This window comes from Lonchura striata, chromosome 2, assembly GCF_046129695.1.
Source record: "Lonchura striata isolate bLonStr1 chromosome 2, bLonStr1.mat, whole genome shotgun sequence".
Taxonomy (NCBI): Eukaryota; Metazoa; Chordata; class Aves; order Passeriformes; family Estrildidae; genus Lonchura; species Lonchura striata.
Window position 1 is genome coordinate 23,718,549 of NC_134604.1, and position 12,597 is coordinate 23,731,145.

Sequence of the window (12,597 nt, forward strand, 5' to 3'; positions counted from 1 at the left end):
CAGGTGGCCCAGGAGCAGGTAATAAAGGGATGTGGGCTGTGAGCAAGGTGCTGTGCACCCTCTGACCGGTCAGGGCCATCCAGGGCCGGAGGAAAGAACAAAACCGTGGTGTTCTTGGTGTGCCCTGCCTAGAGGCAACAGTTCCCACAGATCCAGGCTGCTCACAGGATCTCATGGGCGGCCTTGCTCTTTGCCAAAACAACAATCCTTAGAATTGTGCCACTGGAGCTCAAGTGCTGTTTCCAATGGATTAGAACGAGTCTCATCACTTCAGCCCTTTTCCTTAAAAAAAAAATACACAGTCAGTTAGGCAACCTAGATTTCTTCTCCAAAAACTGGAACAAAAAAAGAAACAGCAAAATTTTGACTTAAGTACTCCATGTTTTCTCAGGGTTTCGTTTTGTTCTCAAAAGAACTCATCTTGTTTTATTTTCATGGAATATTTTCAGCTTTTGGGAACAGATAAAAATTTATTTCCTGATTTTTTACATCTATCTTTTCTTTCTTAGCCTTCCTTCACATTTTCCATCTCTCCACTCTACTAGAAAATGTAAGGAAAGGTTAAATATGTTTGATAGTAAAAACATCAACACTTCCAATATTTTTTTCTAAGATGGAAGACATAAGTTGTGAAAAGTAGGATTTCTCACACTTTCCTTAATCTTACCTATTTCCTTCTTCTCTCAGCTCTGGCCTGCAGTGTATTGTGGAGGAATTAATAAAATATATGTGTATGACGCGTTCTCCTAAAGTCTTGACAAGTTGTTTAGAAAAAAACTTCTGTAAATTAAAAACTTTAAAAATGGCACTCTTGTGAAGCTGCTGTTCAGAATGCTTCCTCAGTATGTGAGAGCACTAAGATAGTATAAATATTTCAGAAACTATCCAGAAGGATAGAATAAAACAGATTTGTTCCTTCCTGAGCATGGAAGGAACAAAGGCACAGAAAAGTGACAAACAGAGCAACCACTTTTTTTTTATTATTTTGGCCATTGTAACTAATCTGGGAAAGTAGACTCCATTAACTATATCTATGTTGGAATGAAACAGAATTAGCAAGAAGAAAACAAAAATCCAAATTATTTCTGAAATGCAGGCTGATTAGTTTTAGATCAAAGACTGTAGATTGTAGCTATCTATTAGAACAGTAGACTGGATATAATTTTGAAGGCCTGTGTCTTCCACTTCCAACCCCCAGTTGATCATTTGATAATATGGGGGTTTTCAACCGAAAACTCATAAATATTACGCAGTCAAAAAGGGTGAATTTAAACTCCTGTACATGGGGGTGGGGGGGGGGAAATGCAACCTTGTAGTTCACTGCAACACAGCTGATACAGAAGCCAGTCCAAAATCCAAGCTTCCAGGACCTGCAGAAGTGTAAGCAAACAGCCATCTCTCCAAAATACAGCAGTCATTAGGAGGTAAGTTACTATCAAAAGCCTCTGGCAGAGAACTTCCCTTCTGGCCCACACACCACAGCAAGCTCTGCATTGAGTCCAACGCAGACTGAAGCAGGGAGCTGTTAGAGATGAGGCATTCATGGCTGAATTTGAGAAATTACTTGCCACAGGAAATTAGAATAACTCCTGGGCTAATATGGGTCATGTTGTACAGCACTATACATTTCCATTATGGATGTAACAGTTTAAAATATTTTGCAGTCAGCTACATGAGGAAAAAATGGAAAAGACATTCAAGTATGCTACAAACAGTGGAAAAATTTTCATGGGAAGTGAAAAGAGGACAATAGTGATGTTACAAAGAAAAACAAGCACTTAGAAGAAACATACCCTGTACTTTTATTAAATGAAGGAGCAAATAGGTTGGTCTGAATTATTTGGTGCTTGGTCTATGTAGATGACAGTGGGCTTAACACAGTGTTGCTCCTGTTAGGAATGGTGTTACAGATGTGCCCGGGAACCCTGAGAATGATCCCATGGCCTGTTTTGGAGAGTGCTGTACAAACATTCAAGATGGAGTCCCTGCCTGGAGGAGATTGTAATTAAAGTATGATAAAGCACTGGGTGTAACAAACAAATGGAGAATGGGGCACAGTAATGATAGGAAAGTGTAGGTGGTTATGATGCAGAGCTAGCAGGAGTAAACACAGCAAGAAGAATATTTTACACTGATTAAGAGGAGTAACTGATTCATACAAAACAGCAGTTGGTCCATATAGGACAGTGCTGCATCTAATTTCTGTGGTACTTCATAGTAACATTGATCAACAGTCTTCCCTAGCACATATGTGGGCACGGGCAGAGCCTTTCTCTTCCTCTCTCAGGTATGTGCCAAAAAAATCTCCTGTCATGACAAAGACACCTTGTGAGTGCTTGTGAAGTTGCAAGCCCTCCTTTTGTCCCTTACCACCTTCCTAAAATTCTGATCAATCCACCAGTGTTTATGGCCATTTCAAGGGGCACCAGAGGATGCTCAAACATTGGTTATTTGTCTGGAGTCCTGACTACATACCCATTTGATGCTTTTTCTGCAGAGCTTTCTTGGCACTTCACTCAGACATACTCTTGTCATGCACCCTCACAGACATCTCTAATGTAAGAAGAGCCCCCAAAGCCCAGATTCGCCTTTGCATCTGTGCTGATGCACAGTTCAGGTTTCTGAGTGGATGTGGAAACAGGATCTGCATTAGCTCTAATCCATGGGTAATATGCAGCTTTCTCTCCACCATGCTTTGCTATGCCAGCAGTGTGGAGGGAACCATCCAGTCTGTAGAACCTTGGCGAAGGTGAGCTGTCCCAGCCTCAGTGCAGGTATCCCTGCAGTGCAGGTATTACTTGCAGAACAACCAGCAGAAAAACTGGCAAAAATGGAGGTTACATCTCCTCTAAAAGGAAGAGGTGTCTGCACCCATCCACATGAGACTGCCTGCATCTTTATCCTGTACAAAGCTGTCTGGATACTGGACTTCTGCATTAGGCTCTGAAAAAACTACTGTGGTGCTGCTGTCAGTATCTATTTCAGAGATGCTCAATTGTCTTCACACACAGTTCCAACTCCTTGCCAAGCCAAGTGCAGACACAACCAGTTTCACTGTCTGTCTAAGGACCACCTCTGCCAATACCTCTGGAAAAAAAATGGAAACACTTGGTTGCACCTGGTAAAGGTGGTTGTGAGTGAAGCACAAGGCTTCAAAGCACAGTCATCCATGTGCTATTGTCGCTTGCAGATGGTCAACTTCGGACACCCTGCAGCCTCTTGGAAGCTGGAATGAGCATTAGCGGGCAGCAACTCCATTGTGATGCTGTTTGGGGCTAAAAGCAGTTGACTTTGGACCTTTGGATCGAAAGGCCAATGTGAAGGCATCCATCCAGATTTTGAAGAAATTATTTGCTGTATTACACTGAACTTTGGCACCACATTTCTCCCTCAGTCCAAGAGTTTATGTTTGTTAACCTTCATGCTGTCACATACATCTTTAATCTCTGAGAAAACTGCTCTCCGTGTGTATTTTGCAAATAATCTCAACATTCACAGATTTCACTCCACAGTGTGTAAAAGGTTGTGCAGGACTGACTGTTTTAACCACAGATTTTCAAAAGTGTTGGCAAAAATCTAAGATGGCTGCTAAATAAAATTAAAATACTTTGTGTATATGTTCCTGCTAGGATAGAGTTAATTTTCTTCACAGCAGCCTGTATAGTGCTGTGCTGTGGTTTTTTGACTACACTAGCACTGATAACACATTGTTTTAGCTGGTACTGGCAGTGTTTGCTCAGCATCAAGGCCTTTTCTTTTCCCCATCCTGCCCCACCTCTCAGGAGGCTGGGGCTGCACAAGAGGCTGGGAGAGGACACAGCTGAGCCAGGGGATGTAATATCCCAGACCGTGTGACACTGTGCTCAGCAGGAAATGCAGGGGGAAAGAAGGATGAAGGGGGAGTGTTCAGAGTTATGGTCTTTGTCTTCCCAAGCAATTGTCAGGTGTGTCGAGGCCCTGGTTGACTGGAAGAAGCTGAACACTTGCCCATTGATGAGAAGTGGCAAATTAATTCCTTATTTTGCCTTACTTGCATGTGCAGCTTTGATTTGCCTATCAAACCGCCTTTATATCAATCTGCAAGTTTCCTCTCTTTTTGCTCTTCCAATCCTCTCCCCCAGCCTGCCAGGGGAAAGCCATCAAGTGACTGGCTGCCAGCTGGGGCCAACCTACTTCAGTCCTTTTTGGTGTCCAGTGTGAGACAAGAGGATTTTGAGTTAACAGCCCTGATCGGAGTGTGCTAAGTAGAATTTACACCTCTTATTGGCAGGAGTTCATGTTTTTTGCTTTGTAGTATATAAGAGTCTGGCACATTAGTGACTGGTTTGGACTTTTGCTGTTTATTATAGCATTGTCATCTTACTCTGCTGTGCAAGGAACCATTTTGTTATCAGCAATGGCCACATATCTGAGGGCCCAGACATCCCTGCTCTACCGGACAGGCTGGAACACCACTGGAATGGGGCTAATTCCCATCACAGTTGCCCAGAGGGTGTTGTGGCTCAGATTTGTGACTAGGGCAGTGTTCATAACACCAGGGTGTTTTAGATGTCAAGGCCTTAGCTTTTAACCTCTCTGCCCTGCCAGTGAGTAGGCTGGGCATGGACAAAGGGCTGGAGAGGAAATGCAAGGACAGCTGATCCCAGTTAACCAAAGTACTGTTCACTAGTAAGCAGAAGCAGAATCTTCAGCTTGTAAAATTGAGGCAGATGGACTGTGTCATGCTCCTGAAATCAGTTTTGCAGTTATGTAATTTTACACAGAATTACACATATGTATGAGTATATATATGTATATATAAAAAACTAATTATTTATTTAGAACATTGAAGATCACTGCCTTCTAAAAAATAATTTCACAGTCATCACATAAAAACTTGGTTCTGCTGACTGTTTTCCAAGGTAAAACCTCATTCCAAAGTTTACATGTCTTTCTTCTTTTTTTAGTGAATATAGCTTGTGTTGCAATTTCATGGTGGTGTCAAACAAAAATAAATTAAGCACAATTACATAATACTAATAAACCAACCTTTAAAGATGAAGCAATTACTCATACTGTTTCACCATGTGAAATTAATTTTTACTGGCACTGAAAATTTTACTTTCCTGTTGCAAACCTTCACTATTACCAGAGCCACTACTGTAGAGGCAAATATACAAAATAAAATGTTGATGCCTTTCATGCTACAATATTATCTTTATTTTTCAGTGGAAAATTACAACAGTTTGTGACATAGTAAAAAAAGGGGAAAAAAATAGAAGAACTAATTTTTTAGTTTTTACACTTTTTCACTCCTGTTCTATACCTTCTCTTTAAAATGCATCATCCTCTGTAAGAGAAGGAAATTAAAAACTACTGAAATAAAACTGGCTAACACCATCCAAGGTTCAAAGACAAACTGCTTTAAAAATCCAGCCTGCCGAATGGTACCTAGTGTGATAATTGAAGTGCTGCAAATAAATGATTAACAGGATAAAAGTCCAGAACACTACTGAAAGCTTAGCTAAAATTCTGCTGGAATAATAAGTTCATGGACTGTGTATCTATTTTCAGATGTAGTTATCCTGGGAAAAATCCATGTAAAATCTATGCACAAGAGTATTTCCATTAGTGAAAGCATTGTCAAATTTTAAGAGAAGATGCAGCTGTTTCTGTAACCCAGTTTCATCTAACCCTCCTCTACCACCCCCAGGCTGCACTGTCACCGAACAGCTGCAGTTCTCAAAGCTTTCCTCATCAAGGGAGCTCCCTGTCCCAACAATCTAAAAGTGTATATGGGACTGAGAACCAGGAGTTCTGAATTCTTATTTTGGTTCTCCAACTGCTGTTCTATGACCTGCTAGGTTAAATCACTTCCCTACTCCTTTCTGGGATGGAAAGGCACTGCTGACCCCCTTTTTTTTTTCCTTTCTAGGGCACTGAAGATGAATTCTGTGAAATCCACATCATTCAGGTGTGCTGAGTATGCAAGAACCAAACCAACAATGCCAACACACATTCTCGGAGAAGGGGTTGCACATACCTCAGTGCTGAGACATGTCCTGCCTCTGACACAGTGTAGGTGAAAGACATGTGGAGGAGAGGCCACCCCTACAATCATTTCTCACCAAGGCACTGCTGGAACGCAGCACCACAGGCTCCAGATGAGCAGTGGTTTTCCCTCTCAGCCTTATCTATGGAAAACATCCACCTGCTATAGCTTTCTATTCCTCACCTGTGCTGCAAAAGCATTATATAACTGAGACAGTCAGGGCTCAGGATCAAAGCCAGAGTCTCCATTCCTAGGGATTTAGGACTTAAAATTAAGTAAAAAGTAAGACAGAGTACTGGTTATAATGAAGAAGTGATAATACTAATCAGAAGGGACTACTATTTCTTCCAGAGAAAAGAAGCTGAAAAGGGCCATTCCCAGGGAAAAGAGGCTGTTTTCTAAAGTGTGTATTTGTAGGAATGAAATACCTGCCAGAGAAATCTCTCAATCCTGCTGGTAAAACATTATGTTCCTTTGACAAAGCACACATCCAAACTGTGTGACTGTTTTAAGGGCTTCTTAACAAATAGGTTGTTCTGCATGATGACTGCTGGCAGGTTAAGAGCTCCCAGACTCATCAATCCTTTTCACAGCCAGACCCCCACCAAAATTACAGCCATAGAGTTCTACCCGAAGGGCAATCCCACGGTACCATGTTTTTGGAACAATGCGGATGAACCTGGACAGGATGGGCGGGTTAAAAAAATTCTTGACATGCCCATTGCTGTTTGCATTACCCAAGAAAACCTGCAAATACACAAACACAATCAGTTAAAAGGTGGCATTTCACAAAAACCCTGCATTTTCTCTTTACAACATTTCCAAGCCATTGCATTAGTCACACCCAGGGTAGATGAACTGGCTCATTTCTGGTTTTAAATAAGACCACAACAAGTCTCTTCCTAATGTGCTGGGTGGAAAGTAGTTCAGGCCAGCAATAGCTGAGTCTGAGTGGATGAAACAGCCTCTGTTTCCATCCATACCAGAAAATTTGCCATTCTAATTTCTAATGGACCAAACACCCAAACTCCCCTTATTTCACCACTGGTAATAGTTCTTGTGGGTTAGGTTGGTGTAAGGTAATACATGAAAAAATACAAAGTACTGTGTCTGCTTTGTGGGTACCTGAAGTTACCCAGTTCTGCTATAGCAATACTGCTCACTAACATTAATTTCACTTAAAATATCAGGGCAAAAATAAAACCCAAGAACAGGCCCCGGGGAATCCATTATTCACTCAAATTAAATGTCCTTGTGCATTCAAACTAAATGTTCTCCTTTACAGTGTCAGCTCCTTTTATCACAATGTTGGCTGCATTCTCTGCAGATACAGTGTTCATTCATTTTATTATGATTAATCATGATGACTAAAATCAGATGGATACTGTGACATTATCTGTAGTAACCCCAGCTCCCCTAGCACTTTACAGTCCAGTGAGAATATCAATTTGACAGGGAATTCTGCCTGTGAGCCTTGACTGTGTCCAGCACCTAAAACCAAACAACTCAATTCAACACAACAAAACAATTCCATTGCCTGGGCTGACAGTGATACCTTTGGCACTGAGCTTGAACCCTCTGTGTAGGATTTCCACTCAGAGCCTTCATTGCTGTACAGAAGAACATAGGTTTTCACAAAGTTTTCGGCTGACATGGATGTCACCCCCTGTGTAGCAATAGCAGTGATCTTCTTTACTGTGAGGAGATCAATTTGCAGCCACTGTTGGTTGTTGTTAAACTACAATTGATATGAAAGTTTTTGTATTAGCAAGCATGTAAATGTCTGTATTTGCTTAAGTGAAAAATCTTCTTTACAGGTAGTTAAAACTGTATCAAAATGCATCAAAACTGTATCAAAGAAGTCCAGAAGAATAAAGCTGAGGCAAGTCACAAGCATTCTTCGTGACCTATATAATTAACTTCATCACTGCAGGTAGTGTATTTGGAGTCTGAAGATTTATGCTTTAATTTCCAATACACAATGAATTATAACAGAGATTTACCTCCAATATGTTAAAATCTAACATAATACTAATACCAAATGCTTATACAAAAGAGCAGCTTCCAGCAAATCTCAAGGTGCTTTGTGAAGAAATGCAGCTCCATTTCAAAGACACAGAAGCTCACATGCCTTGCTGAAAGGTCACCCACCCCCAGATCCACTAGGCTGCATCGCCTATAAGTCAACCCAGAATGAGATTCTTTAACCCCTTAGAGACAAATATTCAAATTGCACTCATCTCCTGAAATTAAACAGGCTATTCCCACAGGGAAGTTCTGCAGACTGTGGCCCAGAGGAGACCATCCATCTCTCAAACTATTTCACTGCTGTTGCCAGAAGCTCAACAAGTTTTCTGCTGAGAAGTTGAGTGGTGCTCTTCCCAAAGGATGGTTGTGAAGTGACCCTATAATGCTCAGCACTGGCCAGAGCATGCAGGAAGCACCACAACCACACAGGCAGCACCAGTTTATTAACCAGCTGCCCCTGCTGCCTTTCCTGTTGTTCTTTGTTACCTTGGCTCGCCAGGCATTCATCTTTCCATTCTGATTGAGACGAGCAAGTGAAGCATCCCATGTGTTAAACCAGGATGTCTTAGTAGATGAGGCTGTGATCTGGGTATTCTTGATCTCTCCACTTTCCATTCCAAGTGGCAAAGAGCAACCTGTTGAGAGGAGCACTGCATCATCTCCAGTACACCCAAGTAGCCACAGTGAAAGCAACAATGTTGGAATGGAGAAGACCCACAGTTTTAGTTTCATTTAAAGTATTAGGCAAAAAATTTGTCAGAATGGAAGCAGCTGACCAATTCTTACCATCTACTTCACAGCCCAGAAGCTCCATGCGAAGAGTAGGCCTGTTGTAGACTTCGGTGGGGTAGAGTCTAATGTACCTAGCAATAATAGGGGGATCAATGATGTTCTCTTTTACCTCATAGGCATTGAAATTACCTTCAAAAATCTGTTTAAAAGAAAAAAAAAAAACAAAAAAAAAATAGAAAAAAACCCACACATAATTTAGTGCAAACATAAGTTTAGATGCTGAAAGCCTGCTCTGTTACAAATATAAACTTTTTTATGCCCTTAGCCCTATCCACAGTGACAGCACAGCCTATGCTGCAGGGCTATTTGAAATATCTCATGGTCCCATCTTAGCATATTTGGAAGTGTCTGAAGGGCTCAGTTTAAATAAGCATCCTTTTTTTTTTATGTAAGTCTATAAAAATACATCAGCAAAGAGGCAAAAGGAGAGGTAAAAGACAACAGGCTGGGAGTTGTACCACAGAAACTTCAGTGTAAATTGAGGGGAGCTGTAATAGGTGGGGCTGGAGCAGCTGGGTGTAAGATGAATCTCTTTTGGTGTACAACCACACTCACCACACAGGCCTTCTGCAAGCAAATCAGACAGTGCAACATTCAGCTCCTGGGACAGATCAAAGCAAGGGATGAGAAGCAGAATCTAATCCCAAATGAGGTAAGGGCTTGGTTTTTAGTTCAGCTTCCTGCTTCCTTCTAAAACTGCCATGAGCTTAGGAAATAATAGTAGGGAGAGATGCCTGTGAGAAAGCCAGACTCCACACAGTCAAGGTCACAAGGCCAGTCCAAATCAAGTCCAGGCAGTGCCTCGCCTTACAATTTGTCTTCTAGTCTGAATTTCATTGGTTTGGTAAATGCCCTTTGGGGCTTCAAGATGTACCTGTTAGGGCTCCAAAGGCCATAATTTTTTCCACTCTTTCTTAACATTAAATAAGACCCACTGCATCACTCAGTGCTGCTGCCTAGGTTGTTGCAACCCCCATGGCACAGACAGACCTTTCCTGTTGGCGAGCTGTCTCCTTTGAAGGTGTTCCATGTCCGTTTGTCTTTGCTGTAAACAAGAAAATACTTCTGGATGTACAAGGACTTAAAAAACTGCTTGGCTCCCTGTGTCTGTATCCCAGTGAGCAAAACTTGTCTTCGAAAGTCAACCTAGGAACAGCAAAGAGTGTTTACAAAGTCAATAATGCACAGCAAAACCCATATAATTCTTTGGCATTTTAATATGCACAACACTAACATTCTCTAAAGGAATAATAGATATCAGAGTATCTATCAGAGATGTATCTAATTAATGCTTTCTCACTTAATTTGTGGTTTTCGTGTGAATTTAATTTCAGAGGCCATTTTACAGGGTTCAGCACTGCATCACAAAGGCCCCTCAAAAGAATCTGTGTGTCTGTGGTAGGAACAACTCCCCCTTGCCCCATTTTACAGATAGGTCAAGGAACACAGAGAAATTAAAGGCTCACACTTTTAGAAGCCACCTCTAATTTTCAATGTGTAGGCTGCAGAAAGGCACATGGTATTCTGAAATGCTGAAAAGCCACCACTCTTGCTCATACCATGTCTAAGCACTTAGCACATAAAAACAAATCTGGAAGGTGGGCCCGTCAGCAGTGAAACTCATTCTTTGGGACATGCCCTCCACACTTCTGCATGCTTCACTGCAGTAAGCTCAGCTTGTCACCACCACAGCCCCTGTTAAATTCTTTATCTTCCCAATGTTATTTCCAGTTCCACATCAGATCTCTCAATCTTCTCCCCCTACATCACTTCCACTAACTTGACAGTATGTCAAGTGGTACCAAGTCAAACGCAACAGCCACCGCTGAACTTATCTTCCAATTTTAATGAGATTTATAATAAATCAACTATTCTCCCCAAACTTGGTGCAAACTGGCTATGTAGTACAAAAGTCATTGGGATGGCAGAAAAACACAGAAGTGAGGTGATTGAATGACAGAGAGCTTGAAGTCATAATTATAAGCTTAGTTTCCCTGTGAAGACAACAGAACTTTGTCAAGTGGGACAGCAGCATACAAATCAAACAAAAAACTATCTAAATCAAGGCTTGAAGATATTACACTTTAAATGACCACTTAACAAACATATATGTACGAATATGTACTGTTAGGTAGACAAAAGAAAAATAAAGTAGTAGAAGGAACTACTCAATTTATCTACAAAACAGTTACAATCTAAATTGTGATGGTAACTGTCCAGTCAAACAGCAACAGACACTGAGTTACCCCAGGGAAAAAGAACAGTTCATGGCATCAACAATCTTGCCACATCTTTTCAGTCTTCCCCAATAGTCTTCTCAGTGACAAGAGCAGTCTGACCTTCTAAAATAAGCTGTACGAAAATCATAACTCAATGATGTTGTACTTTACCTGGATCCAAGGGAGTTCTTCCTCCACTGTAGTACTCCAAGCATTGTATGTTCCATAATTATTTAACCGGGCTAACTTAGGTTCCCAATAGTCTAGACAGAAAATATGAATAAAGCAAGAATTTTAAGAGGCATTGAAAAAACATAAACTAAGGCTGTTATTAGCTTTGAGTGTGCCATTCCCCCCCCCCCCCCCAAAGGATTAAAAAAAATTAAAAAAAATACAAACAAGAGACTCTAAAACCATAGTCTAGGATAATTTGGACATGGTCAGCAACTGGAAGTCATCTGTACCCTGCAAAGGTTTAAATTTGGCAAAATGACAAAAATAATAATCTTTTAAGTAATATACTGTCTGTTAATTTGAAACCAGGGTCAAGAGTTTGCTAAACAAGTTTTGGCCCCCAGCAGGATCAGACATAAAATGTGCTCTACATTCATGGAAGAGAGCTCCCCTGTGCATAAAAAGGTTTCCAAGTTAAACACTGGAATAGAATTTCAAAACAACTTTCAAGTCTTTATAACATTCTATAGGGAAACAAAGAAAGTCAAATCCAAAAAAAAAATTAGGTTTTACAAAATAAGTAAGTTAGCTTTTATTTCAAGGGAAAGGATGGGCATTCTTCCATGTGTGTGTAACTTGTATACCTTGATCTGACCCTGTTCATGTAAAATTCTAAGAAAATTCTCTAAGTCATGATCCCAATTTTGTACCTCAGATAAACTTGACAAATTAAAGACTCTGTAATTGCTCTGGATGCTAGGGTTCCCAGGTCTTTCATAACAGATATATTTTGTCCTTTCACATCTCATACCACATGCAAATCTCAAGCTTTTTGAATGCTTGGTGTTATTTTCAAGCAGGAAACCCAAGGGACAAGAAGAATACTAGATTTGTTCCTGATCACCTAGCAGGCCACAGACAGAGCACTCCCTGACTCTCAAGCTTGTGTCACTGATAGCAGACCTGTGACACTTAAAATACAATGATGATGGCTACCTAACAGAACTCCCAGTCTCTGCTTGCAGCACTGGAGAGACTTTTAGCCTGACAGCTGATTCACTGCTGAAGTGATCTTGAAAGACGTTGGGGAAGCCAAAAGAAGACGGAACTGCAACACTTTGCTGGGGGTGTTCAGGGACCTTTTTAGCAATAAACTCACCTATGTGATGTGAAGCATCAATCTGCGAATCGAGTATAACTCCATTTGCCAGGCCCATTGGAATCCTGCACTCTGAAGGGAGCACAGTAAGTTTGTTGTTAAAGAAAATGAGGGCTATTCCAATATATAGTCTGGTGAAATCTAAGTCAACATCACTCAGGACAACAGTGTAATTCTAGTGCACTATTAATTAT

The 12,597-nt window shown here is 40.9% G+C and overlaps 1 protein-coding gene across 2 annotated transcripts in view; it reads right to left on the bottom strand.

The window, feature by feature from the left end:
* Positions 1 to 5,176: 5,176 nt before the first annotated feature.
* Positions 5,177 to 12,597, bottom strand: part of F5 (coagulation factor V) — a 34,614-nt gene continuing 27,193 nt past the window's right edge. The window contains exons 19-25 of one of the 2 annotated variants that reach the window (XM_021549100.3): positions 12,404 to 12,475; positions 11,242 to 11,333; positions 9,842 to 9,997; positions 8,846 to 8,990; positions 8,546 to 8,694; positions 7,587 to 7,769; positions 5,177 to 6,778 (exon numbers count right to left, since the gene is read on the bottom strand). In XM_021549100.3, the coding sequence (XP_021404775.1) occupies positions 6,590 to 6,778; positions 7,587 to 7,769; positions 8,546 to 8,694; positions 8,846 to 8,990; positions 9,842 to 9,997; positions 11,242 to 11,333; positions 12,404 to 12,475 (986 nt within the window). In that variant the 3' untranslated portion in view covers positions 5,177 to 6,589. Of the gene's footprint in view, positions 6,779 to 7,586; positions 7,770 to 8,545; positions 8,695 to 8,843; positions 8,991 to 9,841; positions 9,998 to 11,241; positions 11,334 to 12,403; positions 12,476 to 12,597 lie in introns of those variants that run through there. The other variant, XM_021549101.3, reaches the window with a different exon arrangement.